At 38.1% G+C, this 19,762-nt stretch overlaps 1 protein-coding gene across 1 annotated transcript; it reads left to right on the forward strand.

Moving 5' to 3' along the window:
- The first annotated feature begins 1,794 nt into the window (after positions 1 to 1,794).
- Positions 1,795 to 19,736, forward strand: LOC130711243 (uncharacterized). The gene is made up of 24 exons (XM_057560775.1): positions 1,795 to 2,121; positions 3,161 to 3,241; positions 3,722 to 3,821; positions 3,933 to 4,017; positions 4,126 to 4,175; positions 4,382 to 4,461; positions 4,918 to 4,977; positions 5,891 to 5,990; positions 6,080 to 6,157; positions 6,357 to 6,424; positions 6,526 to 6,594; positions 6,674 to 6,751; positions 6,834 to 6,929; positions 7,536 to 7,606; positions 14,948 to 15,025; positions 15,135 to 15,228; positions 15,812 to 15,910; positions 16,564 to 16,766; positions 16,857 to 16,971; positions 17,755 to 17,886; positions 17,969 to 18,076; positions 18,152 to 18,261; positions 18,345 to 18,446; positions 18,535 to 19,736. The coding sequence occupies exons 1-24, from the start codon at positions 2,077 to 2,079 to the stop codon at positions 19,064 to 19,066; spliced, it is 2,634 nt and encodes an 877-aa protein (XP_057416758.1). The 5' UTR covers positions 1,795 to 2,076; the 3' UTR covers positions 19,067 to 19,736.
- Positions 19,737 to 19,762: the final 26 nt, after the last annotated feature.

Raw genomic sequence — 19,762 nt, forward strand, 5'->3', positions numbered from 1 at the left:
CTTTCTCTCTAGTCTCCTAGGTCACCCTTGATGATCTCCTTTGAGTTCTCCCTTTCCCCAAGTGATGGGTTTGTGTATTTATCTCTGATTTTCGTGAACTCCTTGTTTCTGTGTTGAACTTAGAGTTTTATAACATTGCAGATCTGTTACAGGGTGCTTAGCACTCCACTTTTGGTGCTTAGCGCCCTGTTTCTTCATGCTAAAGGATTCCCCACCGCCAGATGATGCTTAGCATTCCATTTTAAACGCTTAGCACTCTGTTACTTCATGCTGAAGGAGTCTCCATTGCCAGATGATGCTTAGCACCCTTTGGCTGATGCTTAGCACCTTTGGACCAAAAAACTTGAAAACCCTCATTACCTCACCAAATCTTGCATATTTCTTTGGATATTCATCCCTACAACAAAACCCAGAGATTCATCATGATTTAGACTATATTTAAAGCATAATACTAGTAAAATCTAAATATTTACAAACATATGAAAATGGGGATATTTGAATGATAATTCACATGTTTAGAACAAATAAGTGTCAATTATAATATGATAATTTAAGTAAATTTGGCACTTATCAGTAGGTCTGGCAATTGCCCAACTTCTCCATGGAGATTGAGGAGTCCATGTCATAAGCTGAAACTCGATCATTCAGGGAACCCACTTTCTACTTCCCCAAGACGGATCAACTTTGAGTTTCTTGGTGGACTAAGACTTCACTTCCCTAATCATTTAATTTATGCTCCACTTTTTTGGAGCAGACCTCAATTGGGGAGAGGACTTTGACTTATTCATCAATCTCGCCTTGTCCAACCTCAACGTTGTTTGAAGGTTGAGGTTGGTTTCTGGTGGCACCACAACCTAACATCAAGTGGCATGCCTAACCATCGCCTCTCTTTTAATAATTTACATAGGGCCCAAACATGAGAGTACACACAATGCATAAAAAAAAGACCAAACATAAAAGAGATGCACATAATCAATACAAAATTATGATATCCTAGCCTATTATTGTACAAGCCCAAAACATGAGTTGGCCCATTCATTTTGTTATGTGCCATTCACACTAATTAGAACTTAATTTCTTTTGTCAAAAAAAAAAACTTAATTTCATTAACATCCTAAGGGTCCTAATTGAACTCTTGCGAGTCTCACAACACCAATGAGAAAGTCAACTTATTTTCGATGTGACCCTAAGATTCATATTATATTGACAATGATACTAAAAGCACATTTAAATATTAAAATATTTACAATCCACGTACACATCTTTTTTTTTTCCATTATAGTTGTTCAACATTTATCCATTATGGTTTTGTTGTTCAACATTCAACATTCTAAGTTTTTCCATTGTAGTTGTTCAACATTTATCAATTTGCAATGGATAAAAGAAATAAAAAAGCATATGTTGCTCAACATTCACACTAATCATGCTTTTTCTCTACAAAATAAACACTTTACATATGAGGAATTGAAATTAAATATTATGAGAGCTTAGATAGTGGAGTTTGGATCAATTCGATAGGAGATAGAAAAACTTATCTCTTTGAGTAAAAAAATAGGAGAAAACAGAGAAATCAATGCGACTATAGATTTCAGTTCAGAACGGCTCCGATTCCCTGGGCCCCTCCCTCCCAAAGAAAGAAAGAAGCGCGCAATCACACGGACCAGCGTGGCAAAGCACTGACGTCAACGGCCCATTCGGGATTTTAACAGATCCCCAGGGGCATTGTCGCGATTCCACACAAATAACACAATGCGCTCATAGCTTTCTTTTCCACTTCTTTTTGTGCCTTAGCCCAACTAATAGAAAGATCGGGGACACTCGAGAGAGAAATTATTATAGTAGGAGGAGAGAGAGAGAGAGAAAAGAGGGAAGAGAGAAGAGAGGAGAAAGAAAGAAACTTCACGCTGCTACGTCAATGGCGGTTAGGGTTTCCTGTTGATCCTACGAAACTTCATCTCTTCACTACAATTGTTTCCCCTTTCATTCTTCTCCTTCTCCTCGAAACCCTAATTTCAAACCCCCGAATTGAGCATGCTCGTTGTTGTTATTGCTTAGAATTTTTCAGAAGCTGTCGTCATGGGTGCGCCGGAGAAATCAGAGGATAACGCTAATTCGATGCAGGCAAGTCTGTTTTCGAGCAATTAGCTTTGCCCTAGATTCTGCTCAATGCTTATTTTCGCATGTTTGGAGCTCGAGCTTCGATTTCATTTGTTCAATGATATACTTTGGATTTGCATTCGTAAAATCAGTAGGAGTAGTATTCTTTAGCTATGTCTAGAGTGCTGTTATGCTTCCTTTGTGTTGCTTTTTGCTTTCTAATGGCTGGTGGTCTTGACGTGACTGTTGTTTTTCTTATTGCTGTTTAGGAGAGCTAATTCAGAGTTAATTCATCTCATAAGAACAGCTTTTGAGTTTTGTGTCATTTATATGATTGGTTATGCACTGAAATATGAGACTTGGGATTGTTACTCGTTAGGCGTCAATTAATTTTTCCAAGCAACTAGGAAACCTGTTAACAATATAACACAATGTTAATGCATGGAATTTGGTCTGGAGAGATGAATTTGGTGTGATTTGTTAAAATTAGAATGTACCCAATCAAGTAATCAACCATGTATTGGGAACAAAAAATGGTAAGCCAGACACATTTATTGTAGTGTTCCCCCATGATTTTGCTACTACCAATTGTAATCTAAGAAATATTGGAAGTTGGGACTTGGGACTTTCTTTTCATTTGGCTTATTTCTGTTTTGGTTTTGTTTGCTTCTGCTAGTTGTTTTCCTGTTCCTGTTAATTGTTTTTGAAGTAAAAGAAAGCAAATGATAGCTGTGTAAATGCATCCCAATTTAGATTTTAGCTATTCAATGATCAACCACAGACCGCTAACTGTTTTCACAAGAGTCAGCAGCTGCGCTGCTTAGGATCAATGGATGTAGTTTATATATTTCTTGTTTACTTTTTATCCCAATTCAATTTATGCATTACAGAGTTATTTCGTGGAGTATGTTATTCACAACCTTGCTTCTGTATTGATATCATCAGTGGTTGAGACTTGAGAGGCATATATATATATATATATAAAAGTTTATTTTTCACTATTGTTGAGAGGCTTTTATCAAGGATTACTCTTGACTTAGTATCTCCTCTAATTGGATTTCAGCGTGTCAAAGTGTACCGTCTGAATCATGATGGAAAATGGGATGACCAGGGTACTGGACATGTCACTGTTGATTATTTGGAGGTTTGTAAATCTTTTTGCCACAGCTTTCCATTTGTGACATGATGTCTTGGTTTATGACAGTAGTCACAGATCACAACGGAACCATTTGATTTACGTAGCAAACCAGACTTAAAAGATAATTTTTTTTAGTGGAAGCATTCATTTGTGATGACAGACCTACTATGTACACCTGCTTGAATTTTTCCTTTAATGTTTGTTTTAGACTTTTAGTGCATACCTAAAGGCTTTTATCTCTATCTCTTAATTTATAAATTTATAAGACGATATAGTTTTAAGAGGAGTCCCCTTCCCCATAATAAAACTTGGGTTATTCTGAGTTAATATGGCTTGAGTATTCAAAAGAATTGGTAGTCAATACTCTATAGGTGTGTTATTATATGTAAGTGTATATTACTTATAGTTCTTTTTTTTTTTTCGTTTCAATTGTACAATCTTTGAGATTCTTTGCATTTAAAATGAATAATATATCTTATAATGCAGAGATCAGAAGAGCTGGGCTTACTAGTTTATGATGAAGAAGACAATGACACCATACTTAGGCAGCGAATCAGTTCTGATGATATTTATAGGAAACAAGAAGGTAGTTGGCAGCTTTATATGGCCTATCTATCTCTAATATGTAGACTCCTTCATAACTGAAGCATATGGGGTCTATTGGGTTTATCAGTTGACTGACACATTTGTTCCTCAGATACCATTATCTCATGGAGAGATCCTGAATATGCTACAGAACTGGCCCTTAGCTTTCAAGAGCCCACCGGATGCTCTTACATATGGTATCAAAAAATAACTAGTGATCTTTAATTATTATGTTCAATTATTTCTGCTCGGTTGTGTTTCTGCTGCTGTGGATTGAGTTCAATTATTATGCTTATTTGATCCAGGGACCACATTTGCAATGTGCAGAGGAACATACATTTCAATAATATAAATAGTAAGTAATGTATTTTTTGCAATGTGCAGAAGATTCTTTTATGTTGCATTTTATTTGCAGTTATATATTCTACTGAAGTTTTCTACCAATATGCTGTTTTTGATCACTTTTTTTTCTTCTTCTTCTTCTTTATTTTCCGTATCCAATGGTGTACTATATTAATATTCCATGGACTACTTTTGACTGTTTTTGCTTTTATATTTCAGATGAACCATTTCAGAATGTTAACAGTGAGTTAAGGGAGTTGCCTGCTATTGAGCTATCGACACTTCCTTTGATTCTTAAGGTTGGGCATTGCTTTAAGGTTTTGCTATCATCTTTTTTACCATTTGTTCTCTTGATACTGGGAATCATTTTTAGCCAAGCTGTGGCTTCTTTTGTATTTTTAGCCTATGTATTTATTTTGAAGCTGTGGATGTATTTAATTTTGAGCATGTTTACTTCTGTAGTTTTTTTGAATATATATATATATATATGTAGTATAAATTATTTAAGATATATTTAAAAGTTCAATATAGCAGCGTTATCTTTTGGGGTTGGCTGCTACGTGCTATTATCCAGGATTGAAAATTGTCATAGGCTCTAGGCATTTTGTGTCTCGCTGTTTTTGCTACATCCAGGGAATGAGTTGAATTTGAGTACTGTGATTTTTAGTTTAGACAAGTTATTTTGGGTTAAAATTATTTCACTTTATTCATGAAACTTCATTATATTTTCATCAATTTTGCTTTTTGGTTTGCAGACTGTGGTTGAAAGTGGCATTGCAGATCAGTTGCGGCTTACTGAGCTAATATTAAGTGATGTAAGTCATTCTGCACAATATGGTTATGTCTTCGTATTGCTATAGATCTCTCTCGCATAAGTTTCTATTTATTTATTTCAAACCTGTTTTTCTAATAATTACTGCCCTGGGGGAATGGATCCATCATTTCAGATTTACATGTCGTGTTAAGTTTTCTGTCTATCTCTCTTTTCTTAAACATTAAATAGGTCCCTTTCAAAGTTTATGAATGAATGTTTAAGAAGAAAAATATAGATAATATTGTGCAATGACCTTGTCATATGAAAAAATCTCGGTGACAGGATCCAGACTTTCTTAACAAAATATGTGAACAAATGCACCCAATGATCTTGACATCTTGTTTTTGAGGGCATTAGATGCATGCAGTTTAGTTTTCACTTTGCTTTCCATGGTGTTACATAATCCAATATTTCATTTGGACAATATGTCAAGACTCCAGAATTTTAGACTTTCTTTGCATAAGTTGTTGATTTTTGTGTTTGATGCAAACCTTATCTAAAAATGAATTTGGTCGAAGTCATTACCAGATATCATAAGAAATATGAGGTCTGTTTCCTTGATGGTTTGTAAGGAGAACAAAATTATTTTCTGAAGATATTGTGCTTATCATATCACATCTGTGAATGGTGTAGGAGTTGGGGATGTCTTGGTGATCATTATGCTGCTGTAAATTTCATACTGTACCATCATAATGCTAATTTCCATTGCTTAGCTTGTTTGAATCATAAGCTTGGTCAAGTAATGCTTTATGTTCTGTTCCGTTTTTATTTTGAAGCCTACATAGCACATCATGCATTTTTATGGCAGAGTGCCTGATGAGCTTTTTGCAAGCTCAATTTTTTAATCTGCTTGTTGGTCTTAATCTGCTTGTATATGTTATATCCATCCTTTTTAAATTTTGTTTATTATGTAGCAAGAATTTTTTCGTAAGCTGATGGAAGTATTTAGTGGATGCGAAAAGTCGCAAAACATGGATGGCCTTCACATGATATTCAAAATAGTCAAAGGGATCAGTCAGTATTCATCTTCATCACATTTTAATTTGAATTCTTATTTTGTATTTAATTTATTTATTTATTTTGGTTTGTTTGCTCTGTTACAGTTTTGCTCAACAGTACTCCAATTCTTGAGAGAATTTTTAAAGATGAATTTATAGTGGACATTATCGGTGCCCTCGAGTGTAAGTGCATTCTTCAGACATTTATGTCCCAATTGAGTCTTTTCCGCTAGATGGGGTTGGTCACATGGATCAGGTGGCACCATAAAGCTCTGTCATGAATTTAGTTTGAACTTAGTTGATTTAGATGGTTTTATTTTGATTTTTGATTCTTTTCATCTACTTCTTTTGTTTTCTGACCACTTGTTTTAGCAATATGCAGATGACCCAGAAATTCCTTCTGTTCAACATCATCGTAAATTCTTACATGAGCATGTTGTTTTTAAGGAGGTACTTTTTGTTAGTTTCCTGTTATTTTAAGAGAGCTGCAAGGTTGGAGGTAGATCTGTAGATATGCCACCTCATAGTTAATTAACTACTTTTTCTTGTAGGCCATACCTATTAAAGACCCCCTTGTGTTATCAAAGATACATCAGACTTATAGAGTTGGTTATTTGAAGGTTTGGCTCTTCTCTAAGCCTTTCATTGCTGTTTGCTTTCTTCTTTAATGTAAAATTTACATTCTTTTCTTGCTCTCAGGATGTTGTTTTGGCTAGAGTTTTGGATGAGGCCACGAGTGCAAATCTTAACTCCATAATACATGCTAACAACGCTTGTGTAAGATTTGATTATCCTAGAATGAAGACATGCCATTTAAGATGATTTTGTCTTAACTCTTAACTGCTTTGTTACTTTTTAGGTTATTTCATTGTTGAAGGATGACAGCAAATTTATCCAGGAGTTGTTTGCTAGGTTAAAATTGCCCACCACCGCTCAAGAATCGAAGAAGAACTTGGTAAGCTTCGATGGGCAGTTGAGTTGGAATTGAGAAATGTTGCGTCCCTTTATTTTGAAGATTAATGAACAATAGGAGAAGAAAATTCAAAGTTAAAGATAGTTTAAATTTCAATTACAACCCTTATAAATTTGTATTGAAATAACTTAATTTATGTGGCTAAATGTCAATTTTTTGAAATAGTAGCACTGCTACCATCACGGCCCATTTGCAGGCCTAAAACATTGAGTGCTTTCGGGGGATTGGGTTCTACTACTCATATTCTATTCTCCAGTTTAACAGTTTTTGGACCCTAGACATGGTGAACCATTCCATGTCCATTCTTTTCCATTCCTCAAGTTACCTCTCATTGAAATAGACATAGCCATGACAGTGTTTTTGTAATTTTGAGCATGTCATTTTTCATACTTAAATTAGCCTCCCGCCGAGGGATGTAAGCAGTGCACCTGGTTTCATTTTAGAATGTGAATAAATGGTCTCTGCCTTCGTATCTTGTATTTATAATGTTATATAGTGGTTTAATCTAAATGCTGCCTTGTTTGATGCTCAAGAACTTCGATAGATTCTTATTCTAAATACATTCTGCCTCTTCTGTGGGAGGTACAGGTCTATTTCTTACATGAGTTTTGTAGTGTAAGCAAGAGCTTGCAGATGGTTCAGCAGCTTCGGCTTTTTAGGTATGTTACATTGCAAACAGCTTGGTCTGCTGCTTCTCTTCCTTCATCCATTTAAAAATCAGTTGCAGTTGTTCAAATGCGAAATGTTTTGGCAAAATTTGGTTTTACCTCAGTTTAATTATCAGTCACTTGATTTCTTTTATTTATTTTGTAATGAAGTAATTTGGTCAAGTATATAAAAAACTTGTGGTTGTTTCCTTTTCTGTCCCTTACTTTGTGATTGTATGGGAGCTTCCACTGTAGCCATTTCTCCTTAACTTCTATAGACTTAATTATGTGATCGTGGACTGGACTTAATTTGAGCTTTTCAACTAAGCCTGTGATAGGATGAACAGTGCGCATGAACAGTGATCGTGAACAGTAGCAGTTAGAAAGTTATTATTTGATTATTTGTTGGGGTAGTTATTGGGTTAGTTATTTACATCAGTTTATGTTAGTTATGTTCTATCAAAACTGCCTAGGGGTGGTTATTAAATTTCTAGTTATAAATAGGAGTTGTGGCTGTTAGTTTAGACATTCAGAAATTGGGTGGTTGTCATAGGGAGAGACTGGACTCTCAAAATTCCAGAATCTGTAGGAGAGAACTGGCTCTCGAACACCAGTACTTCCATAATTATTCTGTAATAAATTCGTTTCCTATCAATTTGGTATCAGAGCACCATCCAGGTGCTGTGGTGCAATTGAATCGTGAAGAAATGGAGAAGAAGACAACAATTAAGAAAAGGGAAGGTAAGGCGTTTCCAACCTTTGATGGTAAAGAGGCTTACTGGTGGTTGATCAAAGTGGAGCAGCACTGTGAGGCCATGGAAATGGCTGAAGAGAAGAAGTTCTCGGAGGCTGAGATGGCTTTGACGGGAGATGCTTTCTTCTGGTGGTATTTCTGGAAAAGAAGAAACCAGAATGCAAAATGGTGGGATTTTGTGAAGGCTTTACTGAAGAAATTCCAACCAGAAATGGATCCTGACATACCAGTATATGTTAAAGATTCTAGAGAGGAAGAAAGCCCAAGGATAAATGAAGTCTTGGAGAATGCAAGAGAAGGCCATTTAGTAGAATCAAAATCAGAGATGATAGAGACCACAGTAGAGGCGGAGAAATCCTTAACCTTTGAGATGCAAAGACCCAATCTTGAAGCAGAGGTTGTAAGAAGAGGTGATGGAGTGAGTCTTGGACCCCGGTGGAGAAAGCATCGAAAGATCCATCAACAACCGAAGACGATGAAGAGACGCAAGTCTCTGAATAAAGAAGGGGAGCCAAGACAGAGGAATGGTATGTGGGTCAAATGTCTTTCAAGGATCAAGCATCTTCCACCACAGGCATTGAACAGACTGCAACACTTGGCATCTGCAGAGATGATCTTGTTGAAAGAGGGGAAGACAGGAACAAAATGGGCTGCGTTAAGTGGTTTGACCAACTTCAAACAGTGGGATCCAGGAGGAGGTATTTTGTTGAAAACTGTAAATGAGAAAACTGATTAACATTGATTTGTAAAAGCTACAGATTCAAGAGATTACATCAGTATTTATAGAAGAGCACTTAGCTTGTTGATCAAGCTAACAATCCTAACTGATTCTGTTATGACAGCTGTTATGACAGCTCAGCATAACTAACTATGACAGCTAACACTAACTAACCCTATAACTGACTGCATACACAGTCAGCAAGCTAACTAACAGTAGCTTCTCTTACACGTTACATAGTGTACTCTAATAGACCCCCTCAAACTCAAGGTGGTGAGGAAAGGATTTTCTCAGCCACATGGAGTTTGGAACGAAGAAGCTCAAACCGGGTTGGAGAAAGAGCCTTGGTAAAAATATCTGCAAGCTGGTCTTCAGAAGGAATATGGTGAACAAAGAGAGAGCCATTCAGCACCTTTTCCCTGACAAAAAAGATATCAAGCTCCATATGCTTTGTTCTGGTGTGCAGAACAGGGTTGTGTGTTAAAGCCACAGCCCCCATGTTGTCACAGAAAACTCTAGGAGAAGAAAAGGGGACCTTGAGCTCTTGCAACAAAGATTGTATCCAAAGTAACTCAGCAGAAGTATTGGCAAGGCTCCTGTATTCAGCCTCAGTACTGGACCTAGCAACTAAGGTTTGCTTTTTGGAACTCCAAGACACCAAGTTAGGACCAAAAAACACACAAGATCCTGAGGTGGACCTTCTGTCATCAGGGTCAGAACCCCAATCAGCATCACAAAATGCAACAAGAGGAACTGTAGAGGACAAGGAACAAGGATTGAGGTGAAGACCATGATGAATAGTACCCTTAAGATACCTTAAAATACGTTTGACAGCCTTCCAATGATCTTCTAAGGGCTGGCTAAGAAACTGGCAAACTTTATTCACAGCAAAACTGATTTCTGGCCTTGTGAGAGTAGCATACTGCAGGGCACCAACAATGGACCTGTACAAGGTTGGATCTGCAAAATAATCAGACCCATACTTGCTCAACTTGGCACCACCAATCATAGGAGTAGAAATACCCTTTGCTTCCCCCATTTCAGCTCTTTCAAGTAAATCATGTATGTACTTGGTTTGAGTTAAAAGCAAGGACCTATCTTTCAAGTGATGAACCTGAACTCCAAGAAAATAATCAAGCTGACCCAGTTGCTTCAGAGAAAATTCAGAGTCAAGATTCTGCACTACTTGCTGTACCAAAGGCAGAGAATTGCCAGTAATGATGATATCATCCACATAAACAAGAATGTATATGACTGAACCTTTTATGTAAAAAGTAAACAAGGATGGATCACACTTGCTAGGTGTGAACCCATACTTAACTAAGGCTGACTTTAACCTTTCAAACCATGCTCTAGGGGCCTGTTTGAGGCCATAGAGAGCTTTGTGTAGCTTGCACACAAGTGTAGTATCTGAATTCTGAAAACCAGTAGGTTGAGTCATATAAACCTCCTCTTGGAGAGCTCCATTAAGAAAGGCATTATTCACATCTAATTGGTGAATATGCCACTGCTTGGTGATGGCCAAAGTGAGAATAAGTCTGATTGTAATAGGTTTGACCACTGGTGAAAATGTTTCTGAATAGTCAAAGCCTTTAACTTGATGATATCCTTTGGCAACAAGCCTAGCTTTATACCTATTAATGGTTCCATCTGCATTCTCTTTAATTCTAAATACCCATTTGCATCCAATAGGCTTCCTATCCTTAGGAAGAGGGACCAAAGTCCAGGTACCATTAGCCATCAAAGCATCATATTCTGCCTGCATTGCAGTTTGCCATTTGGGATCCTTAAGAGCCTGTTTGGTAGTTGTTGGTTCTGCCTGAGTAAGAAGCAAGGTGGGGAACAATCTAGGCATGACAATGCCAGACTTGGCCCTTGTCTGCATAGGGTGAACATTCCCAACTGGTTGAGGAACAGAACCAGCAGAAGAAGATGTAGATGACTGATGTCCTTGGGCTGCTGAACCAGAAGAAGCTGAGGGCAAGGGAGAATGCATGGGCTGCTGCTGGACAGAAGAAACACTGTCTGCATTGTGCTCAGGAGAAGGTGCAGAAATAGCAGCAGCAGTATTAGGTTGCTGAATGTGTGCAGCAGCAGGTATGAGAGGAATAACAGAAGACAATCCTTGTCCAGAAGTTGCACTCTCATTAGGATTAAACAGTGCATGATAGGGGTATGTAAACTCATCAAAAATGACATCCTTGGAGATGTATATCTTGCCTTCATTGTCCATGCACTTGTAACCCTGATGTGTAGAAGAGTATCCAATAAACACACAAAGCTTGGATCTCAAAGACAACTTGGAGTGAGTATAAGGTCTGAGATGTGGATAACAAGCACAGCCAAAGACCTTGAGAAGCTTATAATCAGGTTGCACCTTGAAGAGCTTAAAGTAAGGACTAACATTGCCCAAAACTGAGGTAGGCAATCTGTTGATGAGAAACACAGCTGCAAGGAAAGCATGATCCCAAAACTGATATGGCAAATGAGCATGTGCTAGCAAGGAAAGACCTGTTTCAATTATATGGCGATGCTTGCGCTCTACACTACCATTTTGATGATGTGTGTAGGGACAAGTAAGCCTATGAACAATCCCTAACTTAGTGAAATAGGGTGTTAAAGGCTTAAATTCTGTTCCATTATCAGTTTGAACTGATTTAAGTTTTAAACTGAATTTTAACTCAACCATGGCTTGAAACTGAAGGAAAACAGAACATGTATCAGACTTCTTCTTAATGGGAAAAATCCAAGTAAAGCGAGAATAGGCATCAACACAAGTAAGAAAGTATGAAAATCCACAAGAGGACTCAATGGAAGCTGGTCCCCATAAATCAGCAAACACAAGTTCCAAAGGAGAATGATAAACAGTACTAGAAGAATGAGAAGGTAGTCTATGTGATTTAGAGAGACAACAAGCTGAACAAACTGTAAATTTTGCTTTATTAGGTACTGGAATATTACAACTATTGAGAGCTGAATGCAAAGCCTCATGATGAGGATGTCCTAGTCTAGAGTGCCATAAACCATAAGAGGTTGGGCATACAATAGTAGATGATTTATTACTAGAACTAGGAATAGTAGAACTAGGGAAAACAGCTGACAAGGCAGAAACTGAATCTGAAACAGCAACTGGAGGCAAGGAACTTGGAACTTGAACAGAAGATCTCTTGGAAAGAGAAGGAGTGTGCATGCCTTCAAAGACATACAAGCCATCTGGACCAACATGACCTTTAAGAAGAACCCTAGAGGTGACCTGACATTTCACAACACAAAAAGAGGAGTGAAACTCAAAGTAAACATTATTATCTCTTGCAAATTTACTCACACTAACCAGATTTTTGGTTATATCAGGAACTAAAAGCAGATTTTTGAGAGTGAGTGTGGTGTTAGTATGATAGGGAGAGGGAAAGGAAGCAGATCCTATAGAGAGGATTGGCAAACCTTGTCCATTCCCCATGAAGATGTGATCATTACCAGCAAGAGAAACACTATCTGAGACAACTGATGCATCATTAGTCACATGGTGAGTTGCACCAGAATCAGGGAACCAAGTGCTCAGATTTGCTGAGGCAGAAGAGCCTCCTGCTTGTGATGAACCTGTGATCATAGCTTGAGGTGGTCTTGCATTGTAATTTCCAGGTCTGTGCCCTACACTTGTGAACTGAGAAGAGGATGAATTATTCCAAGGTGTACCAGCAAAAGGATGAAAACCAAACTGCTGAGGACCAAAAGGAAATCCTGGAAAAGAGGAACCAGGTCCAGAGTATTGTTGTTGTCCAAACTGAGTTGGATTTCCAAACTGAGGAGAACCACAGTAAGGAGAGAAACCAAACTGAGGCATAGGAACCATAGGGAAATTAGGAAATTGCATTCCATAGCCTGAGTTCATGCCAGACATGCCAATAGAAGGAGTGGAAGATGCACGATGATAGCAGATACTGGCATCATGACCATACTTCTTGCAGATCTGACATTGCACACTGCGATTGTTGCCTCTGCCTCCGCCACGTCCATTGTAGCCACCGCGAGAGTTGTTGCCTCCGCCACGTCCATTATAACCACCACGACCACGCGAATCAGAGAAACCACTGCGCTCATCACCGCGCTCATCAAAGGAGCGCTCCTCATAGGAAGAATCGACGGAACTGGAAGCATAATTTGCCTCAGAAGGCACCGGCGACGGCGCCGACGATGGAGGTTGCGTCGCTGGCGGCAGCGAAGCCTGCGTCAGCAGCGCCGATGGAGGATTCGCAGTAACCTGACGAGATCGAGCGCGATCTAGCCGCGCTTCATGCGCGATAATCATTGCTTCGATCTGCGAGATTGAACTCGGTGTTTCACGATTATAGACAATCGTTTGGAGATGACTGTAATCCTCTGGCAAACCATCAAAAATTGCTTCCAATTGTTCACGATAGGAGATTGGATCTCCAATAGTGATCAACGCATTAACAATCGACTTGATACGTTTGAGATACTCGGAACACGACTTCGATCCCTTGGAGATGGATCGAATTTCAGATCGCAATTGCGTTGACTGTGCGAGAGAGTGTGCTTGGAAGAAATCGAGCACTGCCTCCCACACTTGCCACGACTGAGAACAGTTCACCACCGTAGGAAGCACCGATGGCGAAAGAGACGAGAGTAACCACGTGAACAGAGCAGAGTCTTGCTGCTCCCAGATTTGATATGCAGGATTCTCCACTGCATTCACACGATCTTCTTCACTGAGAAATCGTGGTGGAATCTCAGGACGAGCAAGATAACTCTGCAATCGATGCGTACGAACGATCCCTTCCACATGCTGCTTCCATGAAAGAAAATTCGTATCATCAAGCTTCAGTGAAAGCTTGTGAACAAGAGTTGAGGAACTCAACTGTGGTTGAGCCACTGCAACTGGAACGGGAATCGGAATCTCAGGAGCTTCTTCAGCCATGGTGAAGAAAATGAAGAAGAAAAATTTGAGAAGAGAGACCTCAAGGATCGTACCCTGCTCTTGATACCATGTTGAAAACTGTAAATGAGAAAACTGATTAACATTGATTTGTAAAAGCTACAGATTCAAGAGATTACATCAGTATTTATAGAAGAGCACTTAGCTTGTTGATCAAGCTAACAATCCTAACTGATTCTGTTATGACAGCTGTTATGACAGCTCAGCATAACTAACTATGACAGCTAACACTAACTAACCCTATAACTGACTGCATACACAGTCAGCAAGCTAACTAACAGTAGCTTCTCTTACACGTTACATAGTGTACTCTAATATATTTTTCAGAGTCAAACTCCAGAAGTACTGATTAAAACTGCAGAACATTTGGAGCAGCCAACCTACATTGAAGGAGCATTGCCTACTTCCCACCTTGAGGACAAGGTGGATCTTTTAGGGCGGGGTATTGATAGGATGAACAGTGCGCATGAACAGTGCTCGTGAACAGTAGCAGTTAGAAAGTTATTATTTGATTATTTGTTGGGGTAGTTATTGGGTTAGTTATTTACATCAGTTTATGTTAGTTATGTTCTATCAAAACTGCCTAGGGGTGGTTATTAAATTTCTAGTTATAAATAGGAGTTGTGGCTGTTAGTTTAGACATTCAGAAATTGGGTGGTTGTCATAGGGAGAGACTGGACTCTCAAAATTCCAGAATCTGTAGGAGAGAACTGGCTCTCGAACACCAGTACTTCCATAATTATTCTGTAATAAATTCGGTTCCTATCAGCCTGATTGGAATATTTATGAATTTTCACTTGCAGCATTGTATTTTCACATATTACACATTAGAAAGTTTTTGCTTAGCGTAGAACAGCTGATAAAGACAACTTTTTGGGGGTTAGTGAACTTCATTAGTTATACGTTTCAAATTCTCAATGTTTGTAGGGATTTAATGAATGAAGGCATCTTTGACATTGTCACTGATGTTCTGCAAAATGATGACAAGAAGTTTGTGCTCACTGGGTACTGATTCTCCCCCTTTTTCAGTTTGATCTGTATAAAACTCAATTGACTGTATTTTTTTAATTTCTCATGACTAGTTTCTGATGGGAAATCATTCTTATGGTTGCAGGACAGACATTCTCATTCTTTTCTTGAATCAGGATCCTAATCTTCTGCGGTCATATGTTGTTCGGCAGGAAGGAATTACTCTTCTAGGACTCTTGGTATGTTTTATATGCAAATCACATCCCATATTCTTTCTAGATGACTTCCAGGATAAAGAATTAACAGAATCCAAATAAGTTTGTCGGTGAATCGATGTGTTTCGGTGTGTGGTTCCTCTTTTCACTACCATTCTGAATCCAGAAGTCAATTTTGTTGGTTAGTGAGATGATTCACTTCCTAGTATAAATGTGTGGTAGTATGAGATTTTGCTGCAAAGGCTCACAGTATAGGATGGATTTCTGGTTGGGATGTGTAGTCTATGATAGTATAGCTCATGACTGGAAAGCATGAATGCAAGGCATGAACAAAAAAGTTTTATTGGTTTTACTGAACAAAACGTTTTCTAGTTTACACTCGTTAAGTTTTCCTGCTTCATCTATTTTTTCAAATATGATACCCTGACTAGTAAATTACCAAAAACAAAAAGAAAAACCTTGTGTGCCAATGTCCGTTTGACATGTTTATTTTGCCTGTTGTTGCCTTTGGCTGTATACCCATTCCCTTTTAAGTTAGTTATGAGTTTGCCCAGTCTATTATTAGTCTAGTCTGGTACATATTTATTATTCATGCTATCATGTACAGGTTAAAGGAATGGTAACGGATTTTGGAGAAAACATGCACTGCCAGTTTCTTGAGATTCTTCGCTGTTTATTGGACTCATGCACATTGTCTGGACCACAGGTTTTTGTTTTTGCTATTTTTTGGAATCTCTCAATCTTTAACCTTGTTCATAATTTGTTAGTTTTTATGACCATAACTTGTAAAGTGTATATATATATATATATATATATATATCTTTTCGTTTGTGGTTCTTAATATGTCCAAATGAGCTTTGAGAGGCTTGATTACTTATGGGCATCAGTCCCATAACATGATATCTCTATGACATACGAGCAGTTTTGCGTTTTTTTAATTATGACTATTTAATTATAAATTGTATATACTTTTTATCCATATTATTAATAATTGTAGTCTTTTCAGTTGTTATTGTTGTTTGTCTATATTGGATGTTGCCATCAGCTATCATCATTAACTTTAAGATCTATAGTAAACGTAATTGAGGCTTTGAACTTGCTTTACTTGTTTAAACTTTGAATGTGGAGTTCTATTTTGTATTATATTCATCCATTATTGGGGAAACTTGTTTGTTAAACATGAAGTCGAAGCTTTTTTCTTGTTCAAGTATAAACTTTGAATGTTGAGTTGTATTATAACTGCTGATTCGCTGTAAAGTTCTCAGTCAAAGGTTCATGTAAGTTGGAAGTCTTCTTCTCAGTTTGTATGATAGGTATTCTTGGACTTGTTTTACTGATTTTTTTAGTCTTATCTGACAGAGGGACACTATTATTGACATTTTCTTCGAGAAGCATTTGGGTCAACTGATTGAAGTTATCGCAGCATCATGTCCTTCAGAAAATATTGCTGATGGAAGAACTGGAAGAAGAGTTAAGTGTCAGAATGGAACAAAGCCGGAGATATTATCAAACATATGTGAATTACTATGCTTTTGTGTTCTACATCATCCATACAGGATAAAGTATTTCCTTGTTGCTCTGCAGTAATCAGAATTGACTTTTTTGCCTTAATCATGGAAATTGTGATCATGGATCATTTTTGCTATTTTCAGGTCCAACTTTCTTCTTAATAACGTGATTGAAACAATTTTGTTACTGACACGGAGAGCAGAAAGATACTTAGTTGTTGGTGCTGTCCGTTTTGCTCGAACTCTTCTCTCCCGCCATGTAAGTTTTATTACTAACATAGATACTTTATTTGTATTGAAATGTTAGGAATATGTAAATTGGTTTAAGCAGTGTTATCAAATATTCGTCATGGCGCCTCCATGGCAGTTTCTCATGGCGTTTTTTTGGCTTTCTGCCATGGCCGATATCCTGCCATATGGCCGCATTGTCATGTATGGCGGGATTTCGGCTTCCCGCCATCCGCAATTAACAACACTGGGTTTAAGACAAGGAACTTACTAGTTACGGTATATCAATTTTGTCAATAGCAGCTTCCCTGGTGGCAATTCACGGGGACCCCCTATGCTATTGGCATCATGGCAATTGCATCATGGAATTATGGATTTTGCCACGTGAAAATCTAGAAAGAATTTTAATATAAACCTGTTATCATTTTACTGAAACTCAATGTCTGTAGAATCCGTGCTAATCATGATTTGTATAAAGCTATTCAATATGATTTGCTACCCTGCTGAAAAAAAGTGGAGAGCTTATCAATTGGATGCCCTTAAGTATAGGTGGACCTAGCTAACAGAACTGTAGCTTATAGTTATACTTGCAAGTTGCAAATGACATGAACTATAAACATGATTTTTGTTATTTCTAACATTGCTTGATCATGCAAATCACCAAGCAAAAATGAGAGACTCACCTTTATCTCTTACTTTAGAATGTCATTGTATCTTTGAATGTTAGCAATTTAAATATTGACTTTAGAATGTCATTGTATCTTTGGTCTGCTTATATGCAGTACCACTAACTGTTTGCAGTGTTAACCTGCAGGATGAGCATTTGTTAAATTATTTTGTTAGGAATAATGTTCTCAAACCGATTGTAGATGCCTTTGTTGCAAATGGCAATCGTTACAATCTGCTCCATTCTGCTGTTTTGGAACTTTTTGAGTATATTCGGAAGGTACCTACTTGAGTGTGTATTCAGTTTTATCTTAAATGCCTCAAGCTAAGCAATATTGCACTGATAATGTTGTATTGTGTAGGAAAATCTGAAATTATTGCTGAAATATATAGTTGATTCTTTCTGGGATCAGCTGGTGAGATTTGAGTATTTGGCATCGATTCGCTCGCTGAAAGTAAAATATGAGCAGGTAAATCGTTTTTTTCTTCTCACGCATGACTTTGGGCTGAACTTATAATAGGTTTGAACCTACGTATACTTGCAGTGTTTGGATAATGGTGGGACAAAAGATGCCGCTACTGTAGTTGACCTTCGGAGACGAACTGATGAGCGTGCTCTGGAGAGAGAAGAGGAACGCTACTTCAATGAGGATAGGTACATATCTTCGTTCTTAATTTTGTAAGGATGTTTTTGTAGACGATCGATATGGGTTTCTAAACTTTGGGCGGTTTGACCAGTGATGAGGAGGATATAGCTTCTGCATCTGTTTCACATGATCAGAATGAACATCAACAACCTACTCTTTCCAATGGAGTTGCTGCAAGCTATTCACAGTCAAGGTAGACTTATGGTTGTTCGTATTTTATTTGTTCATCTTCTGAAGTACACATGCTTGCTACAATGTACTGTGTTCATCTTGTTTTTCAGTCCAAAATCACTGGTTGACTATGATGATGATGAGGATGATGAAGATTACCGACCACCACCAAGGAAGCAGCCAGAACCTTCTGAGGAAGATGATGGCATAATGGAGTCTTTAAGGCTGAAAAGGAAATTGCCTTCAAAGGATAGGGAACCCGAACTTGTGAAGAAGCAGAAGTCACCCAAGAACATAAAATCTAAAGAGAGTGTTTTTGCTGCCTTGTGTTCAACATTGAGCCAATCTGTGCTACCTAGTAAGAAAGCTGCAATCAACATTCATCTAGGTGCTCGAACAGTTGAGGGTAGGATGAGCTCAAGTCAAGACAAGCAGGAAGAAGAGGGATCTAGTGTTTCTAGTAGCAGCTCTGATGATAGCAACACAGCGGCTGAAGATAACCATGTTGAGAAACAAACTGCAGCTTCTAAAAGCTTTTCGGACTGTTTGCATGCAACATCAGATAATATACAGTTGGGGGGTGAGGATCGTCCATTGGTTCCCCCAAATTCCTCGCCGGAGATGGCTGTAAATGGATCGTAAGCTTTTGCATTCATATGCATGAAGACAGATTGTTTGCTCTATTTCGTGTATAGATTTGATTGTGGCTAAGTGGTTGCTGACAGTCAAAGCAATATAGCGGAGACAAAGGAATTTTACCTACAAGAGGGTGAATTCTGGTTAACTGTTGCTTCGACAATATGGGGAGATACTGTACCATGCCGCTGAGGGGCAGGAAAACATTAGTACAGTTACATGGGTGGATCTGCTCCTATTCCTTCGGTCTGCTATTTTCGGCTTTGAACCTAGTAGTTCTTGATTTTGTATAACATTTCTGAGCAATAATTTCTCTATTTTCTTGTCTCCAAAATTTTCCTCTTCTCAGCTAATTCATTTACTTCTGTAGTTTCTGCAAAGTATCCGTGGTGCCTATGAGGGGTGTATTATCATTATTCCCCTTTTCAGTTATTTGAACTCACGGTAGAGGGTGCCAATATCTTGCCCTACACAGGTTTTACTTGTTTATGTTATCCCTTTTTTGGGTTGTGGGCGTGTTGGTCCTATATTTGTGCAGTGAGTTTCTAGGGCTAATTTTCACAAATGTAGTAGTCTGGAATCATCATCCGCTGTAAATCTGTGTATGAAAATGTTAGTATGCAACGGACCACATCGTAATCTAGACACTGTTAATCTTCTTTGTTGTTTTTCCTTATCATACGTCCCTCCTAGGCTAAAAAC

Source organism: Lotus japonicus, chromosome 4 (assembly GCF_012489685.1).
Source record: "Lotus japonicus ecotype B-129 chromosome 4, LjGifu_v1.2".
Taxonomy (NCBI): Eukaryota; Viridiplantae; Streptophyta; class Magnoliopsida; order Fabales; family Fabaceae; genus Lotus; species Lotus japonicus.

What these genes read in the sequence shown, in the direction of transcription:
- LOC130711243 (XM_057560775.1), top strand. Translation starts at nt 2,077, where the DNA reads ATGGGTGCGCCGGAGAAATCAGAGGATAACGCTAATTCGATGCAG. An exon ending in TATTTATAGGAAACAAGAAG is followed by an intron (nt 3,822 to 3,932) that starts GTAGTTGGCAGC and finishes TTTGTTCCTCAG; the next exon opens with ATACCATTATCTCATGGAGA. An exon ending in ATAGAGTTGGTTATTTGAAG is followed by an intron (nt 6,595 to 6,673) that starts GTTTGGCTCTTC and finishes TCTTGCTCTCAG; the next exon opens with GATGTTGTTTTGGCTAGAGT.